Below are 25,780 nucleotides of genomic sequence, written 5' to 3'. Positions count from 1 at the left end.
GTCAGCTAGGATCCTGATAGGGATTGTGTTGAATCTGTAGGTCAATTGGAGGAGTATTGCCATCTCACAATGTTAAGTCTTTTGATCCATGAGCACGAGATGTTTTTCCATTTGTATAAATCATCTTAATTTTTTTCAACAATTTTATAGTTTTCAGGATATAAGATTTGCACTTATTTTGTTAAATTGATTCTTAAGTATTTTATTCTTTTTGATACTATTGTGAATGGAATTGTCTTTGTATTTCATTTTCAGATTGTTCATTGCAAGTGTATAGAAATGCAATTGATTTTTATATATTGATCTTACAGCCTGAAACCTTGTTTCAGTTATTGGTTCTAATAGTTTTTAGTTGATTCTTTAGGATTTTTTTTTTTACGTAACATTGTGTCATCTGAGAGTAGAGATAGTTTTGCTTCTTCTTTTTCAATCTGGATTTCTTTTATTTCTTTTTCTTGCCTACTTGCCCTGGCTAAAAACTCCAGTGTTTAACAGAAGTGACAAAAAGTGTATATCCTTGTCTTGTTCCTGATACTATAAGGAAAGCATCCAATCTTTCACCACTAAGTGTGATGTTAGATGTGGGTTTTTTGTGGATGTCCTTTATCAGATTGAGGAAGTTCCCTTCAATTCCTAGTTGAGTGTTTTTATCCTTGAAAGCATGTTGAATTTTGTCAAATGTTTTTTCTCTGTCACTTGAGATGATCATATGATTTTTGTTTTTATTCTATTGATATGATATGATATGATATATTAATTTATTTTCAGGTAATGAAACAACTTTGCATTCCTGGAATAAACCCCACTTGGTCATGGTGTATAATTCTTTTTACACATTGCTGGATTCTGTTTGCTAGAATTTTGTTAAGGATTCTTACATCCACATTCATAAGAGATAGTGGTCTGTAGTTTTCTTGTGATGTCTTTGGTTTTGGTATCAGGATAATACTGGCTTCATAAAAAGAGTTGAGAAGTGATCCTTCCTCTTCTGTTTTTAGAAGGAGTTTGTGAATAATTGGTATCCATTCTTCTTTAAATGTTTGGTAGAATTTAGTGATGAAGCCAGTCTGGGCTTTTCTTTGTGGGTACTTTTTTGATTACCAGTTAATTCTATCTCTTCACTTGTTGTTATAGGTCTATTCAGCTTGTCTAGTTCATCATCATTATGTTCTATATAGTCACCGTAAATACCAAATTAGTGACTACTGAACCATTGGTCCTAGGGGAAATAACAGGGTTAGGTTCCTGCCAGCCTCTGGTCACAACATTTTTGTCAAACTGATCAATACAGGACGTTGTCTTATGTATCTTTCTATATTAAGGCACCTTATTTAATATATGTTGTTGATTCATTAACATTAAACTCCTAGCCAACAGCACTATAACTAATGCCTGGATGAAGTTTATCTAACACATGTATTTTCTCCTTGAGGCACATCACGGGCCTTCTTGCACTTAGAAATACTAGACAGCACTTCAGCATTACTCTTGGGGGCCATTTTAAACAACAAAAATTGGCAACAAAAAGCACAAAAATATGAAAAACATGACACTAAATAGACTGCATGAAGGACACTTGTGTATAGCATGAGAGCTGAAACAAGAAGGCAGAGTGTTGCCGCATTCATCCTCAGCTAGGAAAGTACTTATCAGACAACTAAAATTTTTCTCTGGAGGCTGGCCCGGTGGCATGGTGGTTAAGTTCATGCTCTCTGCTTCAGTGGCCCAGGGTTCGCAGGTTCAGATCCTGGGTGCAGACCTACTCACCACTCATCAAGCCACACTGTGGTGGCATCCCATATACAAAATAGAGGAAGATGGGCACAGATGTTAGCTCAGGGCTAATCTTCCTCAGGAAAAAGAGGAAGATTGGCAACAGATATTAGCTCAGAACCAATCTTCCTCACCAAAAAAAAAATTTTTTTTCCACTCTGCACATGTCTGAGAGTGACCCCAAAAGTGCCATAAGTATTGATTTTGCGGTTACAAATAAATTTTAGCAAGTAGATGAATTTGCAAGTACATATCCATGAATATTAAGAATTGATTGTATTTTGAACGTACATATTTATGTCCTGCCTATTTTGAGAGGTGTTAAAGTTCTTGGTGTTAAAGGAACTAATGTATTCTGTTCTAAGAAATTCTAATTTATGGAAATAGATTTATAATAAGGAATAATTAGGAGCTTTTTAAAAGATAAGTTCTGAGTGAGATTTATGGTATATGTTAAAGAACGAGAAGAAACCCTAGAGGTTTTATAGAACTCCAGGCCTCTCTTAACACAAGAGGAAGCCTCTGGAGAAGTTCCAAAGACTCACCCAGTGTCACCTAGGTAGTCTGTAACAGTTGGCTGGAACGCAGATCTCATGACTTCTAGTTCAGTGATCTTCCTCCTATACTAAGCTCTTCCTCATGTGGGGCCACTGAGTCTCCAGTCGAAAAAGAATTTTCAGATGCGAGCCGCTCATTCGTTCGTGCACCTTTATTTTGTGTTCAGCCTGGAGACAGGACCCATGGACAGTAAAGAGCTGCTGCCATGGAAGTGTCTGTGTGGGGCCATTATATATGATTCTCCGCTATTTTACTATTCTATACAAATGTCAAAAGAGAAAGTATTAGGTGGTCTGGTTAGCCTCAAAGATTAGGGCATGCAGGCAGATGAATGAGATGTGTCTTTGCATTCCAAGGTATGATATGTATGCCTCAAGGAACACATAGGCAGGAGATTAAAGTCATTCATCACCTCCTGAGGTAAATTCCTTCTCTCCCAGCCAGAGGTGATTGAGTAAGTAGGGGCATGTGACTGAGTGGAGTTCTCCTGGAAATTGTAAAATGAGTTATAAACAAGGTTTCAACCACATCATATTTCCCCCTGAACCCTCGATCCCAAAAATCTCTGGGAAATGGGTGAAGGTCCATCTTCTGTGTCTACTTCCTGCTGAGTAGGGAGGTAGAGCTTTCCCTAAACGGGGATCATGTGACTGGAACCGGGGGCTTCAGATGACTGAAATGTGGCCACTGCAGTGTTGAGTGCAGACAAGGTATGCAACGGGAGACAGCATATCACAATTAACAGAATCAAGAGGACTGCTAATCCAATAAGGAGAGTTTTGATAGTCGTCCAGTACCCAGGACCTGACCATAAATTTAGCCAGTCATTAAAAAAAAGAGGGTTGGGTCCGACATGGCCTTGACTTGCTTTCCCATGTCTTGAAGTGAAGTAGTGACATTATTATGGCAATTGGGAATATATACACAGCACTCAGTTTTAATGATGGTACAAGTGCCACCCTGAGCAGCAGTTAAAATGTCTAGAGCCATCCTGTTTGGTAAGACTGATTTTCTCATTTGGGTTACTTCTAAATGCAGAAGAGAGAGTCTGTGCTGAGAGTCCTTTAATGCCCGCATTGTAAACTGATTTAGGGCAGGGCCATTGTCACGAGTGAGGTAGTCCAAACCTAGGAATTATTTCTCGCAGTAAGCCTTTGGTAACCTCAGCGGCTCGCTCACTGTAGTAGGGGACGGCCTCTATCCATCCTGTAAGGGTATCTATAAAGACCAAAAGATATTTATATCCACAGCAAGGAGGCATTTGAGTAAGATCAAGTTGCCAATCCTCTCCAGGGTATGTTCCAGGCCTTTGTACTGGCTGAGAAAGAGGAGGCAGCTTTAACCCTCATTCGGGGTTTATTTGTGCACATACTGCACAGGCTTGACAAACCTGTTTTATAGTAGAAATTAGTCCCAATCCATTAAAAAGCTTGCATATGAATTGTGTCAGGGAATGTTTGCCCCCATGAGTAGCCTCATGAGTCCCATTAACTAGCTTCCATTGTAATTCCTTGGGCACAAAGAGCTTTCCTAGTTGGTTTTTAAACCAAGACATCGGCTCTGAATTGTCCTGCAAAAATCCTTTTTCCCGTGCTAAATTTATTTCTTTTTCAGTACATCTAGGAACAATATCACCTAGAGTAGGGGAGCGGGAAGAAGGGCAAGAAGTTAGTCTCGTTTTGCCGCTCGTTTGGCCTCGGCACCAGCAAAATTATTTCCCTGGCTTTCAGCTGAAGGTTCTTTTGATGGCCTCTGCAATGAATAAGAGCCATCTCTTTTGGGAGATGTGTAGACTCTGACAATTCTAGTATTTCGTGTCCATGTTTGATGAGAGAGTTTCGGGAAGTCAGAAGCCCTTGTTCTCTCCAGATAGCTCCATGAGCGTGGAGAACATGAAAGACATATTTGGAGTCAGTGCAAATGTTAATAACCAGATCTCTGGCCAGTTGTAATGCTCTGGTTAGGGCTATTAATTCTGCCTTTTGGGCAGAAGTACTGGGTGCTAGGGCCTTTGACTCAGTGACTTGAGTCAGGCTGACAGTGGCATAACCCACTCTCATATACCTTGGTCCATAAAACTACTGCCATCTACAAACTAGGTATTGTCCACATTTGGTATCAGAGAATCAGTTAAATCGGGCCTGCTAGAATACACTTGTTCTATGATTGCAGTGCAATTATGGGATGGTAAATTATCATTGATGGCATAATCTGACCCTGGCAAGAGAGTTGCAGGATTAAGAGCTTGGCACATTTGTAAGATCACTTCTGGGGTACCCGGGAGGATAGCTTGATATTTAGTGACACGTCCCCCTGTCATCCAGTGGTGTCCCTTTGGGTGTAAAACTGTTTGAACTTGGTGAGGAGTCATCACAGTAAGAGACTGACTGAGAGTCAATTTAGTGGCTTTTTCCACCAATAAAGCAGTGGCTGCCACAATTCTCAGACAGGCTGGCCACCCCGAGGCCACAGAGTCCAGGGTTTAGGAAAAATAACCAACCCCTTGGGTCTGTGAGCCCAGTTTTTGAGTGAATGTTCCAAGAGCCTGTCCATGTTTCTCAGTAACAGAGAGAGTGAAAGGCTTATTGATGTTTGGTAAGGCCAGAGCTGGCACCTCAGACAGGCACTGTTGTCAGTCAAAAGCTGAATCTTCCCTTTTTGTCCATTCTAGGGGTTCAGTGTCTGGGCCGGGCGTCACCTCTTGTAAAGGCTTTGCTATGATTCCGAACTGGGGAATCCATAACTGGCAAAAACCTGCCATGCCTAAAAAGATTCTTAAGTGCTTATTTGTCCTAGGGGGTTCCAGATCTAAAAATGACCATTTTTCTGGCCAGAGATAGAGCCCTATGGCCAGGCGTGATCTCATACCCCAGATATTGAACCCGTTGTGCAGAGATGTGGGCCTTAGTGGGAGTGACGCGAGCTGCATTGGGCTAGGAAATTGAGTGTTAAAATCGTGTTAGCGGGGCCGGCCCGGTGGTGCAAGCAGTTAAGTGCGCACACTCTGCTGCGGCGGCCCGGGTTGGCCGCTTTGGATCCTGGGCGCGCACCGACGCACCACTTGGCAAGCCATGCTGTGGCGGCATCCCGTATAAAGTGGAGGAGGATGGGCATGGATGTTAGCCCAGGGCCAGTCTTCCTTAGCCAAAAAAAAAAAAAGAGGAGGATTGGCAGATGTTAGCACAGGGCTGATCTTCCTCACAAAATAAAATAAAATAAAATCGTGTTAGCATCAGAAGTTTCTCTGGTAGGACTACAAATTAAGATTTCAGCTACATATTGTATTAACCCACTGTCTTTAAGATTTAAGTCTCATAGATCTCGTCCCAATGCCCGGGCAAATAAGTGAGGGCTATCTTGAAACCCCTGAGGCAAAACAGTCCAGGTCAGTTGGACAGGCAGGGCTTCATTAGGGAAATGCCATTTGAAAACAAAAAGCAGAGAGTCCTCTGCCACAGAAATGCAAAAGAAAACATCTTTTAAATCCAAAACAGTAAACCATTGTCCACCATCAGGTATTTGAGAAGGATTAGTGTAGGGATTAGGTACTATGGGATAAATGGGAACAGCAGCCTCATTAACTATTCGCAAGTGTTGAACCAAACGACATTCGATGTTGGGCTTTTTAACAGACAAGATAGGAGTGTTATAGGGCGATTGACATCTCCGGAGAATCCCATGTTCCAGAAATTTAGAAGTCAGGGGCTGAAGTTCTTGTATAGCTTCAGGCCTCAGGGGGTACTGTTTAGCATGAGAAACACAAGTTGGGTCTTTAGAATAATAGAAACAGGAGTGGCAGTGATGGCTCATCCAGGAAGGGCACAATCCCATACTTTGGGATACACCTCCTCTAGTATATGGGCAGGAATATTCGGAGGCATTTGTTGACCTGTGGATTCAATAAGGAGTGCCACGAACAAGTTATTTTCTCCCTGCGTCAGTATGAATTGACTTCCGAGCTTGGTGATTAAATCTCAACTCAACAACGGGCAAAACAAGAAGGGAATGTGACAACACCTGGTGTTGCTATTTACAAGTCAGGGGATAAGCCTGAATGCAACATTTTGAGTCTCCGTCTATCCCCACAATCTTATGGGGTGACTTCTTGTCGGACCAGCGTGGCAAATAAGGACAGAGTAAGTGGCTCCTGTATCAATAAGAAAGTTGATTTGCTCACCTTCCACGTCCAGAGTAACCTGGGGCTCAGCCTGTTGGATGCCAATGGGAGGCGAACTGGCCCCTGGGCCCCTTCGGGATGAATGCTCTGGATCCTTTCCTCTGGCAGGGAAATGGGTTCTTGGCCCCCTCTCACTCTGGAGACAAGGACAATCCCTCTTCCAATGTCCCTCCTTTTTGCAAAGAGGACGTGGCCCTGGAGGCAGGTCCTTCTTGGGGCATTGCTTACTCCAGTGTCCCAGCTGTTGACATTTAGAACGGGGACTTCCGTAGACCCCCATCATTAAATTTGGCTTTGGACCCCGAATTAGTCTGTCTCTGTGGCCAATCCGCGTTTGCGGCTCCTAAGACATGAGCCTGGACCTTAGCACTGCAGTCCTCATCTTGTTTGATAGCCAAGTCTCTGTTATTGAAAACCTGGGCGGCCACCTCCGTTAGCGGCTGGGTGGGGCCCTAGGGCCAACTTGGTTAATTTACGAGGAATGTCAGGAGCTGACTGATTGATAAAATGCGTGTTTAAAATAGTGATGCCCTCTGGAGAGGCAGCATCTAAGTTTGTGTATTTACGAATAGCCTCTGCTAGTCTTCCCTGAAACAGGGCAGGGTTCTCATCTGCTCCTTGTGTGACTTCCTGAAGTTTTTCAAAATTCACAGGTTTAATAAATCCTTTTTTCATTCTATCAGGCATGTTATCAGATGACTTCTTTTCCGCCCCCCACCGTTCCTGCTCATCCCGATAATCCCAGCCAGGGTCTGTGTCCAGCACTGCTGTGCCCCCTACAGGATATCGATGTCGTTCCCTAGCGTGGAACTCTTCAGCGAACTCTCGAGCCCCAGCCCAAATGCGTCCTTTCTCGTCTATAGTACAGCATCGAGTCGGGACAATATATATATCCTGCCAGGTTAACTCAGACATCATGGTGAGCTGCTGAAAGCCATCAATGAACTTAGAGGGATTTTGGGAATATCATCCTGAGACTTTATTTGAGTCATGTCTGACATAGAGAAAGGGACACGGACTTGAATGGTGCTCATTTCTCGATTAGCTACTTCCCGAAGGGGAAGCTGACCAGAATTATAGGATGCCCCACTGCAGGAGGTGCTGTAGCTGGCCAACACAGCAGTCAGACAGCTGCCTTGCTCTGGGCCACGTCCCCAGCTCCCAACACTGCACCCCTCTCTTTACACTTGGGTTTTGTTGATGTAAATAATCCATAATCAATCTATAAATCACAATTGGGGTGAGTTTATTATGAGCCAACTTTTGAGCACCATAGACCAGGGCCTCCCTTCCCCAAGGAAGGAAGGGCACCAAAGAAGTGGGGTGTACAGAGCGGTTATATACCGTCAGAGAGCATGTATCACATATAATTGCAATATCCCTTTTTCAGTAGCCACAAGATCGCCCTGCCAGATTGCCCTGCCAGAATAGCTATTGATAGACACAGTGGGGAGAAGGTCTGCTATCTCGATGGGTGTGGCTGGTGTCAGGTCTGTTGTCTTGAGCTGGGTGGTCACAGGATGACTGCAGCAATCAAATCCTAGCCTAGGGAGAAATGCTTGTCCTTAAGGACATGCCAGTGTGGGGGAAGTTGCATCCTTATCTTAAGGGCATTTACTCTTCTCTTTGGGACATGACAAAGCAGATACACAATGCATGTTTAAAGGTGACAGGCCCTGTTGGAAAAACAAACTCAGGCCGAATTAGTTTTACCCCAAATGGCTTCCTTTGTGCTCCAATATATCCTCTTGCTTGCCATTTATTTATCAGTTTGCAGCTCCGAGGTTGACATAATAGGAACCTTCCCCCACAGGAAGGGACACTGGGAGGGGCCCTGCCACCAACTGCCCTGGGGTTGTCCAGGCAGCAATGAGAGACCCTGGTTTGGGAGGTTCGGTGGATTCAATCGGAGACATAAAAGAAACTTTACACTCCAAACAAATGGACTGAAGGTATATTTTATTATGTAGAGGAGAGTAAAGGCGATAGTCTGCAAACAGATCCGAATAGGTCAGATAACAAGAGGGAAATGACACAAATCGATCAGAAAGGGAAACACAAGATCGACTGAGATAGAAGCAGATTCGAATAGGTCATATAATAAGAGGGAAAAACATCAGATCGATCAGAAAGGAAAACACCAGATTGACTGAAGGGAAATAACACAAATCAACCGGAAAGAGAAACACCGGGTTGACCAAAAGAGAAAATATCAGAGCGGTTACTCACAACATCCTCGCCCCTGCGCCGGGGAGAGTCCATTCAATTGACACGACTAGGCGGGAGTCCAGTCGTCAGAGGTCCTGGGCAAGGCATCCTCTCCACAGGTGAGACTCTCACTGGGCCTCAGTTTCCAGCAGTTTATATAGCATCAGTAATCTCCAGAGTAAGCAGTTACAGAGTTTGCAGAGCAAGGATTTAGTGTTTCCATGCACAAATGGTTATCAGTTGCCTATGTGCACTGAGCCCCCGGGCTATCGTCCCAGCGCAGCAGTTGTGTATGTGCATTGTGCTCCCTGTTTATTGTCCCAGCCTGGCACAGATGGCCAGTCTGCCTAGAGCTACGAGCTACGATGCCCAAAGAGCCTTGTAATGTTACAAATTGCAACTATCTCCATGGGAGAAGGGCCAATTCCCACCACACAGAAAGCAGCTTTATATTTCTTTGTGTGCTAGTGGCTATAGGTCAAGGGAACAGCCAAACATGGCTGTACTCAATGTGAAGACAGACCCAAAGGCACTAGTAACATGCTGGTAAAAAGAATTGTCATTAAACCCTCGGGGTGAAATCGAGCCTTTAAGGGGCTTATCCTTGGTGCTCACAACCTGGTAGATGGGTTCTTGCTAAGAAAACGTGAATGTAAAGTGTTTAATTAGACCTAGAAACAGCACTACAAACATCCCTCATTTTTTTACGTCACTTCCCAGTTCAGAAAACTATTTTCACATTTGTTGGCTCACTTTGTCCTCACAATGAAAATAAAAGTTAGAAATAATAATAGAAAACAGTTATACATGTATATGATATATTTGTGTAATGCACAGTATGTAGGTGTATACAGTAAGGAATTTATGAGATCATCCTTGTCAAAGCACTTAATGCAAGGTCTGATAGGTCTGCAAACATTTGAAAATGCTTAATGTTATTTTATTTCTCCTCCCCTTCTCCTCCAGCCCCCTCTCCTCCTCTCCTAACTCCTCCTCCTCTCTTTTCCTTCCTTCCATCCTCTCTCCTCTCTCCCCTCCCTCCCCACCCCTTCCCTCTCTGCTCTCCCCTCTCTTCTATCCCTCCTTCCCTCCCTCTCTTCCTTTTTCCTTCCTTCGCTCTTTCCTCCCTTCCTTCCCTCTCTTCTCCCCTCCTCTCCTCCCTTCCCTCCCTTCTTCTCCCCTCTCTTCCCTGCTCCCCTCTCCATCCTTTCCCCGCTCCTCCCTCCTCCCCTTCACTCCTCCCCTCTCCCTTCCTCTCCTCCTTCTCTCCTGTTTTCTTCCCTCCCCTTCTCCCTTTTCTTTCCTCTCTCCTTCCTTCCTCCTTTCCACTCTCCTCCCTGTACTTCTCCTCCCTCCTTTTCTCCCCTCCTTCTCTGCTCTCCTCAACTATTGCTTGATTTTATAAAACACCTATTTCACCAATCAGAACACTAGAGAATATTATAAGAATAGTGACTGCACAACAGAAAATCCTAGCAAAAGAATATTCCTACATCAACAGTGTTTTTGATGAAAATGATTAATGAAAATAAGATAATTTCATCACAATCAACAAATGAAACATTCAATCAGTGGATTAATTGATGTTATACTGAGCTCCTCGTACTTCCATCTTCATTCAAAACTCCTAACCTATAGATGTGCTGAACTTGTTGGATTTTATTTTGAAAAATTTCAAGCCTGTACAGAATTAAAAAGAATAGTGAACTATTCAGTGCCCTAAAACCTCTTACCTTGATGGACCAGTTTTTCACATTTTATCAAATTTGCTTTAGCTCTCTACAGTAAAAGCTGTTGTTTTTATTGTTTAAAAAAAAGTCGTTTTATCCCTTCTCACTCAAAGAGTGATCCTTGGACCAGCAACATTGGCTTCACCGGGGAAATGGTTAGAAATGCAGAATCTCAGGCAGTCCTAGACCTGTTGATTGAGAACCTACATTTTAGCAAGATGCCCCAGTATGCATTTTAAAGTTTGGGCAGCAGTGGTCTAGTCCCACCTCTTACTCTTGACCAAATTATAGTTTTTATTCAAATCATAAGCACATGTGTAATATAAAATATGCTGTACATATATACATTGTATGCTACCTTAGACCCATATAGTTTATAATTTTTCATAGATTGCCAACATTTCCATATATTTTGTCCTTCTTAATTTCTAGATTGATAGAGGAAATTCTTTTTCTTTTCCCTCTGTTCCAGAGTTCTTCAGATGCTATATACCTGGCGAGGCATGTTGGTTTGCGTGTGGGAATCCCAGTAGCGACCCCAGCTCTCACTGTTAATAGGCTCTGTGGCTCTGGTTTCCAGTCCATTGTGAATGGATGTCAGGTATGGGCAACATTATATTTAATTCTCTGAAAATATGTTAAAGGTTATTAGAGGAAATGTCCCACTTCAATATACACTGAAGATTTTTCTTTTATGGTGCTTATTAGAAGAGGTCAGTATTTGATTTTTTTCTTGGAATAATACTCACAGGAAGAAAATAGATTCTTAAAAGCTAATAATACCTTTGAAGACATTATGCTAGGTGGAATAAGCCAGTCACAAAAGGACAAATACTGTATGATTGCACTTAGATGAGGTCCCTAGAGTAGTCACATTCATAGAGACAGAAAGTAGAATGGTGGTTTCCGGGGGCTGGGGAGAGGGAATGGGGAGTTATTGTTAATGAGTACAGAGTTTCACCAGGTTCAGTTTGGGAAAATGAAAAGACTTCTGGACGTGGATGGTGATTGGTTGCACAACAATGCGAATGTACTTAATGAACTGTACACTTATAATTGGTTAAAATGGAATTTTATGTTATGTATATTTTATCATAATTTTTTAAAAAGCTAATCATGACTGTCATTTTTATTGAGTGCCTCCTATATGCCAGACACTGTGCTACATTTACATTCAGTATCTCACTTTATCTTTGCAACTATCCTATGAGGCAAAAACTATTATTATTCCTATTTTACATTCAAGGAAACTGATTATTAATGGCCTTAATGTTACAAAGTCTTAGAGGGAGAATTTGAACCCAGGTCTGCAAGAGCTCCCTGTAAGGCAGTTTGAAACACTGAATAAAGACTATAAGGAGAGGAAGAGAGTTGGAGAATTCAGGGGATGATAAGGAATGTATTTTATGAGAAAGAACTGAATGATAATGTTGGTAGAAGTACAGACCAGTATGACATTTTTAAGGGATATTTGGGCAAATGCATTTGTTCCTTTGAGCACAGGGAAAAGTGATACAGTGAAATCCAATTTTATTTGTTAAAGTCTTCATTTTATTACAAAATAAAAGACAGACGTATTGTAATGAATAAATTATTTTCACATTAATTAATTTCTGTAACAATATATCTTAAATGGTGATCCTGATTTTCCTAGCAATCATTTTAAACATTGGGTTTTTGGAGGCTTTTTATTTGCTTCTTGTCTGAGAAATGCAAATAGTGGAAAGAGTTGGAATAATGAAATAGGTCCTTTTTATGAGTCCCCTTGGTTAACCTAGTTCTTGTATATCTGTGGTCTCCTTCAGATTCATTCATTAGTAGGATAAAATTTCACTTTTGCCTTTTCAAAGGATTTATTCTTTATTATCTGCTGGCAATCTGTATATTTATGCCAGACATTAATATCTCTGCTGATTTTCAAGATTTGTATTGAGTTAAGAATTACCATTCCTTACCAAAACATAGGTAGGATTTGTTACTTGTGCACAAATGATTGAAGTCTGTTAGGTTTTTTTCCCCTTGTATCTTAGGAATGAATGTCTTAGCATTTGCTTTACAATTACTTTAAAAGTATTTCCTTTTGAGACATTGTAAGCTAAGATACATTACTTATTAGATTTGCTATTAGTTTACTGCTTAATGTATACTTGTGTCACAATAAAAGGGTGTTGCTCATTTGTTTTTAAATAGGAAATTTGTGTTAAAGATGCTGAAGTTGTCTTGTGTGGAGGAAGCGAAAACATGAGCCAGACTCCCTTCTGTGTCAGAAACATGCGTTTTGGAACAAAGTTTGGATTAGATCTCCAGGTTGGAACTATTAAAATTTTTTTAAATTATTTTTCATGCCATTATACTAATAATTTTAATAACACCATTTTGGAAGAAAGAAAACTAATTTTGACCCCAATTTTGTTAATAGGGGATTGGCAAGATACGAATGCTTGGAAATTTGTAAACTATTTCAAAACTAACTCTACTTTGGTTGTTAGTTTTGACATTTAACCTACATAAAATTAGACTTGATCTCAGCACACCTTTGCTGAGTAGAATTAGCATCTAGGGAGATGTAGGAAGGGAAGAATCAGCTTAAAAAGACAGGCAAAGGTTGAATTCATCTTTCTACTGAATAACTGGTAGAACAAGTCATTAAATCTTTGCTATGATTTATGGAAGTTTTATTTCTGGAGCAGCCTCCATCAAATAGATTTCTTCTTCATCACAAAAACAGTCTCTTTGAATATAGATTACATTGTCCCAAATCAGTCAGACAAAAACTGATTCTTAAATCTTTGAGACCTACAACATGAGAATGCTTGTACTGATAATGATAGTATCCTGTCCTTCCCATATGAAAGGGCTAATGACATTTATATTTTTAGAATTTCCCAATAGTAATGATTGATTTATACTGTTCACCCAGTTTCTCACCTGGCATTTTTGAAAGTTGAAAGGAATAAGTCTTAGAAAATATGAGATAGTCATTTAAACACCAAATATATTTGAGAAAACCTTCGGAAAGACAGGTCAGTGACTCAAAAAGTAATGAGGCAGGCTAGAAGAAATAGATGGAGCAGTCTAGAAGAAACAGATAAGAGAAACAGTCTCTTATCAGAGACTATAGGATTGGATAATAACAACTTTTTCTGTTACTCAAGGAGCTTGTCCCAGGTTCTTTTCAACCTCGTAGTAACTGACAGAACCAGCTGTTTCTATCACTGAAGGCAGGGAATGAAAAAGGAGTAGAGATAAACTCTTTCCTACAGAGCTCATAACTGTGGTTTACAGAAGTGGCTACAGGGAAACACTGCATGAGGACTCAGTGTTAGGTTTCTTACAGAATGGAACCTTGAGGGTTTAATTTTGATTGTAGGACAACTTCCTGCATTCTCACTCTGCACATTTAGCACTATGGGCTCCCTTTAGAGCCCAACATTTAGAGAGAGAATAGAATGTGTGCATTTTATTATGGCATTGAATGTTTTTGAAAAATGTCCCAGAACCAAATATGAATAGTAGTAATAGGAAATGCTTATCAGAAAATCTAATTTTACTTCTGTTTCTTGGAACTGTTAATTATTTAAATTTAAAGAAGTTATAGCATATTACTTTCAAAAGATATGTTTTAACAAATCACTTTATTAATGTCTTTTAATAGCTGGAAGATACTTTGTGGGTATCGTTAACGGATCCACATGTCCAAATCTCCATGGCAGTTACTGCAGAGAACCTTGCTGTGAAACATGAAATAAGCAGAGAAGACTGTGACAAATACGCCCTGCAGTCACAGCAGAGGTGGAAAGCTGGTCAGTGAAGTTGGATATTATAAATATCGATAGGAAAAAAACTATAGGAAAGATTTTTATCATTTCAGATTGTAATAATCATATAATAATATTGGTTTAAAATTATACCTTTTGAAAATCACATTTTTTCTTCATTCCTTTGTTTTTAGATGATCTAAAAATCTATTAATGATTGCAAAATTAACTAGAAATTTCTCTTTTGAAATACATTAATACTACTTAAAAAGTGGTATTGTTAATTGACTCTATCTGGACACTTGACTTTTGTCCCAAACTAGTCCTGTTGTCAGGTAGAACACTCGTGAGGGCTGTGATACACTCCATTAGAGATCATTGTTCACTGGGGCAACTGGGGCAGAGAAGATGTCCTCCCCCGTGAGGCGTATCATATTCAAAAGGACGGGATGACATGTTTGAAAAGACCCATTGGGTATCCTTTTATGCCTTCCCCTTCCCATTCCTAATTGAGAGTCATTGCACCTGACTCAGACTTAGAACTAGTCCAAGGCCCTAGTTCTGGAGCCCTTGTGTAACATTGCACGCTGCTATCGAACTGGTCCAAAATGAGCAACTTGACAGTAGTCCTTTTATCAATATGGTGAGTTGAAGAAATTTGTTAGTCTCCTGAAAAACGTTTTTAAAATTAAACTATTATAAACAAGCAGAAACTCTGATTAGAGGTATTAAGTACTTGGAATAGTGAGGATAATGTCCATCTTAGCATTTCAGTGGGATAATGGAATGGAGCTGATGCCATCCAGCTCATCCTGTGTTTTTCAGTTACACATTTACAGTGGAAGAGTATGGCTCTAGAGGTCAAGAGTTATCAGTTCGATTTCTAGTTTTGCCACATACAACTTATTTGACCTCAGTCAAGTCATTTATTCACTGAGCATCTGTAAAATAGAGATAAATCAGATTTATCTCTAGTAATAGAGATAAAAAATACTTGCCTTCCCTATTTACCTAATAGAGTTGTTGTGAAAACCAAATAAGGAAAGTGTTTAGCCTGTGGTAAAGTGATATCAAAATTAAGGTGGTATTGGGGCCGGCCCAGTGACATAGTGGTTAAGTTCGTATTCTGCTTCAGTGGGTCAGAGTTCACGAGTTCAGATCTCTGGCGCGGACCTACACAGTGCTCATCAAGCCATGCTGTGGCGGTGTCCCACATACAAAATAGAGGAAGATTGGCACGGATGTTAGCTGAGGGCCAATCTTCCTCACCAAAAAAAAAAAAAATCAGATTGTATTATTCCTGACTTATCCTATTTCTAAAGCTTTAGATAGTCCATTCCAGTCAACGGAGGTGGAAGTAGGTAAGCTGTTTTACTTAGAACTGTGTCAGTTATAGCTCATATAATTTCTTCAGGTTGCCTGTCATTAAATTTCAGTCATAGATTACATGGTGACATAGACAACTTGGTAACTTTTATTTTTTTATTGTGGTAAGAACACTTAACATTAGATCTACCCTCTTAACAAATTTTTAAGTGTGCAATACGTTATTGTTGACTGTTGGTGCAACTTGGTAACTTTTTAGTTACTTCTTTTCTCACCTAGAATAGTTAAAAAAGGGTATTAAATCCATTCAGTGCCATTAGATATGTAGCTAGCAGACAAACACTGCTAACAATCTAGCAGTACCTTGCAAAAAAAATTGTAATAAAAAAATCAAAATTGTAATTTAAAAAAGCGCAGAATGCATCTGTGTGGATGCGAGACAGTATATTGAATCCTCCAATAGGCAAAGAAAGTTATATAAGTAATAAAGGCTCGTATTAGAGTAGACTATGAGGAAAGGGTAAACCAGAAATTAAAGTAAAGGATATGTTTGATTTAGTTTCTTTTCTTGTTGTTGTTCTTTTTCTCTCATTCTTGTGACAGTCTTTCTACTATTTCAGCTAACGATGCTGGCTATTTTAATAATGAGATGGCACCAATTGAGGTGAAGACAAAGAAAGGAAAACAGACAATGCAAGTAGATGAGCATGCTCGGCCCCAGACAACCCTGGAACAGTTAAGTAAACTTCCTCCAGTTTTCAAGAAGGAGGGGACTGTCACTGCTGGGAACGCATCGGTAGGTAGCACCACAGATTATCTTGAACTCTCCCTGCTGCGTTCAATGCAAAATCATTATGCAGAATCTTTTAGATACTCTTCGTGCTACTCTTGAGTTATTTAGCTTAAGCTAGTAGTGTTCGTATTCTCTTAATTTGGGTTTTCATCGTCCAAAACAAAATATTTTAGCTGGGGGCCTTATATAATACTCTCCCAATTCCTGAGTCTTTTCAGAATGTTAGAAGGAAATCTACCTGGTTTAATATTTCTGTTTTCATAATTTTTTCTTTCTCATATATACAACTCATCAGATTTCTTCTTACATCTTCCCACATCTGGATATAAGCTTTTCCTTGACACTCTTTCCTAGTTTCCTTTCGTGAGGTTGTGTTCTGTAAAGGAATCTCTTTAACCTACCAGAGTATCACTAGTACTGCTTGTTGTATCCCGGATTATGGCACTGCTTCCTGCGTGTTGCCATAACCTAACACTACTCCATTAGTTCAAACCTCGATTAACTGGGTTCTTTTACCCTCTAGTTAATCTTCTGTTTTTGTTTCCAAGGGGGTAGCTGATGGAGCTGGAGCTGTTATCATAGCTAGTGAAGATGCTATTAAAAAACATAACTTCACACCACTGGCAAGAATTGTCGGATATTTTGCATCTGGATGTGATCCCTCTATCATGGGTATTGGTAAGTTTGTAGTGAAACAAATTGGTTCTATTTCTGGAGATGTCTTCTTTGGCATTCAGATTCCTGAAACAATAGCCAGATCAAGGTCACTTGTGGAGAAAAGGAGATTTAAATCAGTCCTTTAAACAACTAATTTTTATGAAACTGCTGGGCACAATAGGAAAACCAAGACGGTGTAAACTCCCTGTGGGCAGTAACCATGTCTCATTGCCCACTTGAGATATTTAAAATTAACACACAGAAAATAACAGAGAAGAATTACATGATATTGACAAGATAAAAGAAAATGTGAGATGGGGGAGAAATCATGCAGTGAAGTAGGCGGTATGGAGAAGATAAACACCCTACTGGGTGTTTTACGCATGGTCACTCAATGTGACTCATTTAATCTTCCCACAACTCTAGTAAGTGAGACTTATTTGTGAATGAGAAAATTGAGGCTTAGGGAGGTTGTCATGCAGAGTTCCAAACCAGTAGGTGATAGAGCCAGGACGTGAATCCAGGTCTCTAATTCCAGTGCTCTTTTCACTGTGTTGTCTCAAAAAGTCAAAGTAATACTCATCTGGCTCAGCTGAGGCTTACTAGGAAAATGAATTATAACAGTGTATCTCAATTAGCAAAGTACTAGTGAGAGAAAATTTGGAAGTCCCTACAAACATGTATAGTCTTGGCTCGAGAAATATGAAATACAAGAACAGAAAGGTTTTTGCTGGATGCATTCCTAGGAACCACAGATGTTGCTGAATTTTCATAGTTCCTGTCATCATTTTCTAGGGAAACAGGGAACCAATGAGGTGCCTCACTTACAAAAATAAAATTGGTGCCCAAAGACTTTGGTCTGTCCCATCTTTATTATGCCCCAAGGAAAAGCCTACCCTAGGATATAGATTCAGATTCTTGATAGCTCCAAAGATTTTTCTATGAGCCTAGTTAGGCCTTTTTTGGCTAACTAAATTGGTTTTTGAAGTAGGTCCCAAGACAGAAGGGGGATCACCTGTTGCAGACCTGCCTTCTCAAAGATCCTTCAGAGTAAGCCTCCAGGTCCTCTCAAATAATACCACTTATGCTGATCTGGGACTAAGTTATTACCTAACCATATTTGCTGCCATGTCCTTCAGAGAAGATTTATCTCTGTACAGAATTCCTAAGAAAGAAAGCTGGCATGGCTATACCTTGTCATCTTTCACTGTGTTGCAGATTATGTCAGCTAAAACTGGAAGTTCTGTAAACATCTGTTAAAAGTCGATTTTTTTCTATATTATAGTCTTAAAAGCTTATTAGCTTTCAGGGGCCGGCCCCGTGGCTTGGTGGTTAAGGGCGCGCGCTCCGATGCTGGTGGCCCGGGTTCGGATCCCGGGCGCGCACCGAGGCATCACTTCTCCGTCCATCCTGAGGCCGAGTCCCACATACAGCAACTTGAAGGATGTGCAGCTATGACATACAACTATCTACTGGGGCTTTGGGGGGAAAAAATAAATAAATAAAATCTTTAAAAAAAAAAAAAAAAAAAAAAGCTTATTAGCTTTCAGCCACCCACTATCAGCAAAACATAGCTTTTGTCAGAGATAGAAGGTAGCTTGAAAAATTAAACACCTGTATGTTGGTATGGATGACATTTATCATTTGGGTATCCAAAGCAGTGGTTCCCAACCCCAAATGATCATTGAAATTCACCATACCCCCTCCCCACAAGATTTTGTTTCAGTAGGTCCAGGGTGGAGCCTAGGAATATGGGTTTTTTCCAATGTACATAGATGGTTTTGATGATGAACCAAATTTATCTGATATAGACAAGTAGTTACTTTATAGTTCTTTTTCAGTTTAACCTAATTTAATGAGTTCTGATACGTTAACGTAGTCAGTGAGAAAAAAATGTAGTTTTCCTTCCGTCTATTCCAGGGCCTGGTTGTTTGCCCTATGGTACAATGAATGCCACTGTGGAAGAGTTGTCTTTTCTCATCAGAGCTTGAACAGAGCTGTATATGCCAAATGTCCCAGAGCATCAGATGTCCCCTTCACCTAGACAGCTCATTTTTCAGTAGTAGGCCGGGATTAAACAAGGTAACTACATGGAGTGCACCAATGAATAAGCAGGGGAGAACAGATTATTGAGTCTCTGGTAGGGCTTGAATTGTCAGTCCAATTTCTAAGTATAGTTGTTCCTCGGGTTATGCAGTTATCCAACGTACAGCAATCCTTAGCTCTGCAGAGCAGCTGCAGACCCAGAAAATGGGGGAAAGCCAGGACTTGCAGAGAACAGTGATGGCTCCGAGGAAGGGCAGAGTCATGGAAAGACAGTGCTCCCTGGAACTCCCCAGGGATGGTGGGGTGGGAGTGGGGGTGGGGTGGTCAGTGGCCGGTGGAGCTTTGAACCTCTTCAGCTGGAACAGCTCTAGCTTTATCTATTATTGAGCTTCCTTTGTAGAAAGGATTCCAATGCTTGAAAAGAAAAAGGCTAAAGACCAATTCAGAGCACTTCTGATGAGAAGCTTATAGCCCAAAAATGTGCCCGAGGTCACACAGCTATTAGTGGTAGGAGCCAAGACTAGAAATAAGGTCTCCTTTTTCCAATAAGAAGACTATACCTTCCTGAGCCCCAGTAAGTGACAGAGTGGTATGGGAACTATCCTTGAAAAATCAAGTTGTGGGCTAGCATATTGTTCCAATTGACTGTAACGATTCTGAGTTAACATGAACTCATTGAGTCATGCTGGCTATGGTTATAAAGACAGGGAAGTGTGTACCATGGTTTTACACCCTCAGCTTTTAGTTCTGTGTATCATTCACCTCTGTAGGATACTTCATCTTCTGACCATGCTGGATAACTGATGCTCTACTATTCACTGTCCATCCCGTTTTCAGCCTAAGAGATACAAAGAGAATCTGGAATTAGATTCTGTGTTAAATCAGTAGCCAGTGAACTGGTGCTTATAATTGAAAAGTGTTAAATGGATGGCCCTACCAATCAGCAGACTGTTGTCCAAAGAACATTTTAACTAAGTGACAGAATAAATTACGTTATATTTAGATTGCATTATGCTTTTCTTGTAAAGATTGATTTCTCGTTGTACCTTAGATATATTTGTGAAACTTGTTGCAGAATATTTGACTACTTGAATTCAACAGAAGATACCACATATTTTTCTTTTTAGACATTTATGGCAATTTCATTCTCTAAGAATAGATAGAGAAGTAGGTAGTCATCCCTAGCCAGACTTTTTACCTTTTGGGAAAAAAAAAATCAATTTACTTAAAAATTATGAGCAATATTAAACTGTCATTGGTGATCATCAGAAATCTGGGAGCTCAAGTTTCAGAAGTCTTATTAGGTGGATATGCTTTCTTCAGTGAGGGTTATGTTTTATTTAAATTCTCTGCCTACCATTGGAGTTATAAAGGTCTCTTGGCTTCAGATATCTTTTCCCTAAAGGGCCTTGTAGCTGCCTGTCTTGCTCTGCCTATCTGGAGATAAGTGCTGCTGTTTCTTGCCTTATGTCCAGATGGGCCTGAAAATTCAGACTGTAGTCACAGTCACTTCTATACTAGGAATGCATATTATTTGTATCCCAGGACAGCACTCAGTCTGCCTTGCCATTTGATATTATGATCTATAAATGAGTGCAAAATTCCATATATGACTCCTTTGGGCATTTGAACTGTTAAAGCCATTTATAGTAGAACTTTTCATGTAAGTCTCTCATCTGCAGTTTGACTACATAATCAGCTTTTCACCTAGGTTCCATTTTCTATTTCTTTATTGTCACATCATTTAATAGTATGCTATCAAGGAAGCAAGATTTGTGGCTACTAACAACTGTCACATTATTTCCTCCTTACTTAGCTGTTTAGTAAAGAGGAAGAAATTTGATACTTAAATATGAGGTGAAATTGATTTTTGTTCTTATAGGTCCTGTCCCTGCTATCAATGGAGCACTGAAGAAAACAGGACTAAATCTTAAGGATATGGATTTGGTAGAGGTAAGTGTTCTACTTTTTTACAGTATGAATAAACCACCAACTTCTGTAGCATAAATCGTATTAGTTTGGTGTTTTTTAGCTCTCTTGTTTTAGTACTGTAAACCTTTCCAAATGATGTACATCTAAATAAGTATTACTTTCATTACATGCCTTGTGTTGGTACTTTTCCCTACCTGATTAAAATGCTTTATTTTGAATAATTAAAACAGCCTGATTTCTCTCACTAAAGTATAAATTCCTGGAAACTTCTTAGGACCTTATAAGACTCTATTACATTTTAGACTATTAATGTACTTGTTGAATTGAATTGAATATTATATAAAGTGGGTGAGAAATAAGTAACTTGAACTCTGTTTTATCCATTAAAGTGAAAAAATACAAGTAAAAGAATTGACCTAATAGGAAAACCATATCTGGTGCCAAATCTAGAAGTTTGTTGCCCTCCCCGCAAGTTAACCACCCCCACAACTTATCCTTTTACGCTGTAGTTGTGGCTTGATTTGGGATGCACCTATCCTAATTTTTGGCATTGGACACTTAAATTTATTGGTAGAGTGATTTTTTTTAAATGTTAGTTTAGAACAAAGGCATCTTAAGTATTTAGCACAATAACAAGAAGGGGTGGAGAAGAAAATACTTGAAGATGGATTATATACATTCTGCATTTGGGGAGTATTTGAAAATTTTAGGTAATTAAGCATATGCTGCTTGACATTGGGAAATAACTAATACAACAAAGGAAATCGTTCTATTTAAATTGATAGTGAAGGGGCCTTTTCACTCTAGGCACATATGTGATTTCCTCTGTGGTAATCTCTCACCCAGGAAACCATGGTTTCAGACAAATGGTTTATCCTTAAATCTCTTCTTCCATTCTTAGGCAATCAACAGTTCAGAGCCTTAAGGGGGCTGTTTAATTACCATATTTGTATTAGCAAACAGGACCACGAAATTTCTGACTTTAGATTTCACACTTAAAACTCTATTGAAATATATCAGCTCTACAGAGCTGCTCATAATCTTCTATAGATGTATAAATAGTCAGGGACATAGCTCTCAACACCCTGATATGATTGTCAGGGACGTTTGATGATCACGCAGTGGTTTTTCCTAGGTTCAAAAGCCTAGTTTCACAGCATATTCTAGGTCTCTTAGAACCTCCTTGAGCATGACTATATAAAATGGAAAAATAACGTTGGATGTAAGGACAAATAAGGCACCGTCTTGGGAGAACACAAATATAATAGCAAAGAACACAGAACTGGATTTTGATCCCAACTCTGTACAAGTTACCTTTCTTAAAATCAGTTTTCTTTTCTATAAAATTCCCTAGCTAAGATCCTATGAAAATACAGTGCTATAAACTTGAGGTAAGGTAATCCTCATAGCCAGCCTTGTTAAGTATAATACAACAGTTATGATACTTTTCACTTCTGCCACATTTCAGCATAGTAACCATTCCTCTTATGTATCTGGCTGTGAAGATTTCTTCTTTGTTGTCCATCAGTCTCTTCTTGGAAGTATGGCTATTAGTACTGGGTAGTAATAATAATAGTAGCAACCATTTCTTGAGTACTTGCTATGTGTCAGGTAATACATGAGATACTTAATACCCATGATTTCATTTAACCTTGACAATAACTCTTAGGATGATACTACAGTCACATTTTACTGTTGAGGAACCTTGAGTGTTGAGAGAGTTTAAAGAACATGCATACAGCCAAAATTTGAACCGTCCATCTAGCTCCAGAACCTGTGGGCTTTCTACAGTATCCCACTGCCTCTAGTAGGTTTCCATTTATAATATCACTGAGGATTTGTTGTCTCTAAGGGATGCATTTGACTTAAAGTATTATTTAGTAAATAAACCCATTTTCAAACCTGCTATCTTTACAAAGAATGATTGAAGATAAAATAACCTTTCAAGGTAATTTAAATAGGAAAAAAAACAGCAAAATTAGCTCTCAATAGGACTAGACAGTTCTCAGTTAAAAATCATTTTGTGAATAAGGATTTTTTTAATCAGCGTTTCGATTGTTTTTAAGGTGAATGAAGCTTTTGCTCCCCAGTACTTGGCAGTTGAGAAGAGTTTGGATCTTGACCCAAGTAAAACCAATGTGAACGGAGGAGCCATTGCTTTGGGTCACCCATTGGGAGGATCTGGAGCAAGAATTACTGCACACCTGGTTCATGAATTACGGTACTTGCTAGAAATGGTTCCATTTCAGATTTGCCTTCTTTTGTAGAAATGCATGGGGATAGGTTTCCCCAGAACAATCTAACATTTTTCATTCTTTCTCAGATCACCCAGCACTGCTTCTCACCAGGAACAAGTTTTTGGGCACCCCCTTTCAGCTGGCCTTATAGATGACTTAGTTGACTCGTTAGGGGCTCTGCTCTTGGGTCGAGAGCTCTTGCTCACATGTGTTGTGTGTTCACTATAGCCATCAGCACCTGTTCACTGAGGGGCCAGCAGGCGTCTGGCCCCATCCCTGGTGCTGGTGCACAGCAGTGAGCAGATAATGAGGCCCTGGTTCTCCTGGCCTGTGCACTCTAGTGCCAGTTACAGGAGTAAGATAAAGTTATTTAAGAAAACAAACAAAAAACTGAGAGGGTTCTGATCTAGATGCCGTCATTTAAGAAACCTAAGCAAACTGACAATGAGTCTGGGCTAAGTTTTTCCTTCACTGTTTCCAGGGTTCCAGGAGGAGCCTTCTGTGTGTTTGATACTTTTCAGTTTTGATAGAAGAGCTCTTCCTTCTGGTACTGTGTATTTTGGACCATTGTGCTCTGTTAGGAGAATTGCAAACGACACCAAATATGTCAGCCCAAAAAATCAGTGACTCCTTGTTAGATTAAAGTAAATGGGACTCTTATTTCACTTAATGATTCAGTGAGTTGAAATGAGTGATTGACATGCACAAAAATAACTCCTGAGTGGTTTTCTCGAGGTCATTCTATCAGGACTGAGGAATGAGAACAGGTGGTACTATACCAAAGGAGTCTAATTTTCATGAAAGGGACATGAAATGTTCCTAAAGTATCTGCCCTTTCACATGGACAACTTCACTAACTGCACTTATCTAAGGTGCCATAAAAATCTAAAACCATATAAATCAGAGGGGCTTAATGTTTATACTCCCCCTTCCTCAACTTCTTGTTTATCTCAGTTACATCCTATCCTCACTCCTTTCTCACAGCACACCTGAACTTGTGTATTTGTTTCAGCTTCCCTCTTCTGTGTTACTACCTTTTCTCTTTTTTTTTTTTTTGGGTCAGGAAGATTGGCCCTGGGCTAACATCTGTGGCCAATCCTTCTCTTTTTGCTTGAGGAAGATTGTCCCTGAGCTAGCGTCTGTGCCGGTCTTCCTCTGTTTTGCATGTGGGTCACTGCCACAACATGGCTTGATAAGCAGTTTGTAGGTCTGCACCCAGGATCCAAACCCGTGAACCCCTCAGGCCGCCGAAGCGGAGCACGTGAACTTAACCACTATGCTACCAGGCTGGCCCCTACCTTTTTTTTAATGTTAATATTTTTTTTAATATTTAGCTTTCCAAATGCTTTCTCCTATTGTGACTATAAACCAACATTCAGGTTTGGGGAAAAGATTGAGACAATGAGGTGAATAAGAATGCGTAACACAAATGTGATCATTATTAATTCTATTTAATAATTATCTAATTAATTCTGTTAATTCTTTATTCAAGTAGGTTTTAGCCACTGCTTTCTTTCTTAGGCGTCGAGGTGGAAAATACGCCGTTGGATCGGCTTGCATTGGAGGTGGCCAAGGTATCGCGGTCATCATTGAGAACACAGCCTGAGGAGAGCACGAAGCCTGCTATGGCCCACTCCTGCTTTACTTGGCCAGGCCACAGTAAACCAGATGACTTGCAGAGCAGCTGCAAAACCAGCCATGCTCTGCCACTGAAAGCAGTTGAGTTTGATCAAGGGATGGCGAGGTAAAGATGCGGTTATCATGAATAAGCGCCCATACCAGCATAAGTTCTCTCAAATTTGCACCAAATATGATGTATTTCTGAACTAAAATCCAACTATAGAAGGCCTTAAAAGGAATCGTATCCTCGCCAAATAACCACCACTTATACCTTAGATAGTATGATTGCAAGGAAATTGAATAAATACTGCCATAACTTCAGCTAATCTTTTCCTGTCATTTCTTGTATTTTTTTTAAATTTTTAATTGACGTAAAATACACATAATATAAAATTTACCATCTTCACCATTTTTAAGTGTACAATTCAGTAGCATTAAATACATTCACATTGCTTTGCAACCATCACCACCATCCATCTCCAGAACTCTTTTCATCTTGCAAAACTGAAACTCTGTACCCATTAAACGACAACTGCCCATTCCTCCCTCCTCCCAGCCCCTGGTAACTACCATTCTGCTTTTGTCTCTATGAATTTGACTACTCTAGGTACCTCACATAAGTGGAATCATACAGGATTTGTCCTTCTGTGACTGGCTTATTTCACTTAGGATAATGTCCTCAAGGTTCATCCATGTTGTGGCATGTGTCAGAATTTCCTTCTTTTTAAGACTGAATAATATTCCATCGTATGTATATACCACATTTTGTTTATCTTTTCATCCGTCTATGGACATTTGGGTTGCTGCCACCTCTTGGCTATTGTGGATAATGCTGCTGTAACCATGGATGTAGATATATATATATATATATCTGTTCATGGCCTTGCTTTCGGTTCTCTTGGGTTTATACTAGAAGCGGGATTGCTGGATCATAGGGTAATTTTATTTTTAATATTTTGAGGAAT

The 25,780-nt window shown here is 39.9% G+C and overlaps 1 protein-coding gene across 2 annotated transcripts in view; it reads left to right on the top strand.

Moving 5' to 3' along the window:
* ACAA2 (acetyl-CoA acyltransferase 2) overlaps window positions 1-25,141 on the top strand; it is a 33,620-nt gene extending 8,479 nt beyond the window's left edge. Inside the window, exons 3-10 of one of the 2 annotated variants that reach the window (XM_004422526.3) lie at window positions 10,919-11,047; window positions 12,637-12,753; window positions 14,102-14,249; window positions 16,151-16,326; window positions 16,872-17,001; window positions 20,909-20,979; window positions 23,025-23,179; window positions 24,717-25,141. In XM_004422526.3, the coding sequence (XP_004422583.1) occupies window positions 10,919-11,047; window positions 12,637-12,753; window positions 14,102-14,249; window positions 16,151-16,326; window positions 16,872-17,001; window positions 20,909-20,979; window positions 23,025-23,179; window positions 24,717-24,801 (1,011 nt within the window). In that variant the 3' untranslated portion in view covers window positions 24,802-25,141. Of the gene's footprint in view, window positions 1-10,918; window positions 11,048-12,636; window positions 12,754-14,101; window positions 14,250-16,150; window positions 16,327-16,871; window positions 17,002-20,908; window positions 20,980-23,024; window positions 23,180-24,690 lie in introns of both variants that reach the window. The other variant, XM_087439195.1, reaches the window with a different exon arrangement.
* Window positions 25,142-25,780: the final 639 nt, after the last annotated feature.

This window comes from Ceratotherium simum, chromosome 14, assembly GCF_057802395.1.
Source record: "Ceratotherium simum simum isolate JZ-2026a chromosome 14, ASM5780239v1, whole genome shotgun sequence".
Taxonomy (NCBI): Eukaryota; Metazoa; Chordata; class Mammalia; order Perissodactyla; family Rhinocerotidae; genus Ceratotherium; species Ceratotherium simum.
Note: the sequence above shows the minus strand (reverse complement) of the source record. Positions and strands in the feature narration are given on the sequence as shown.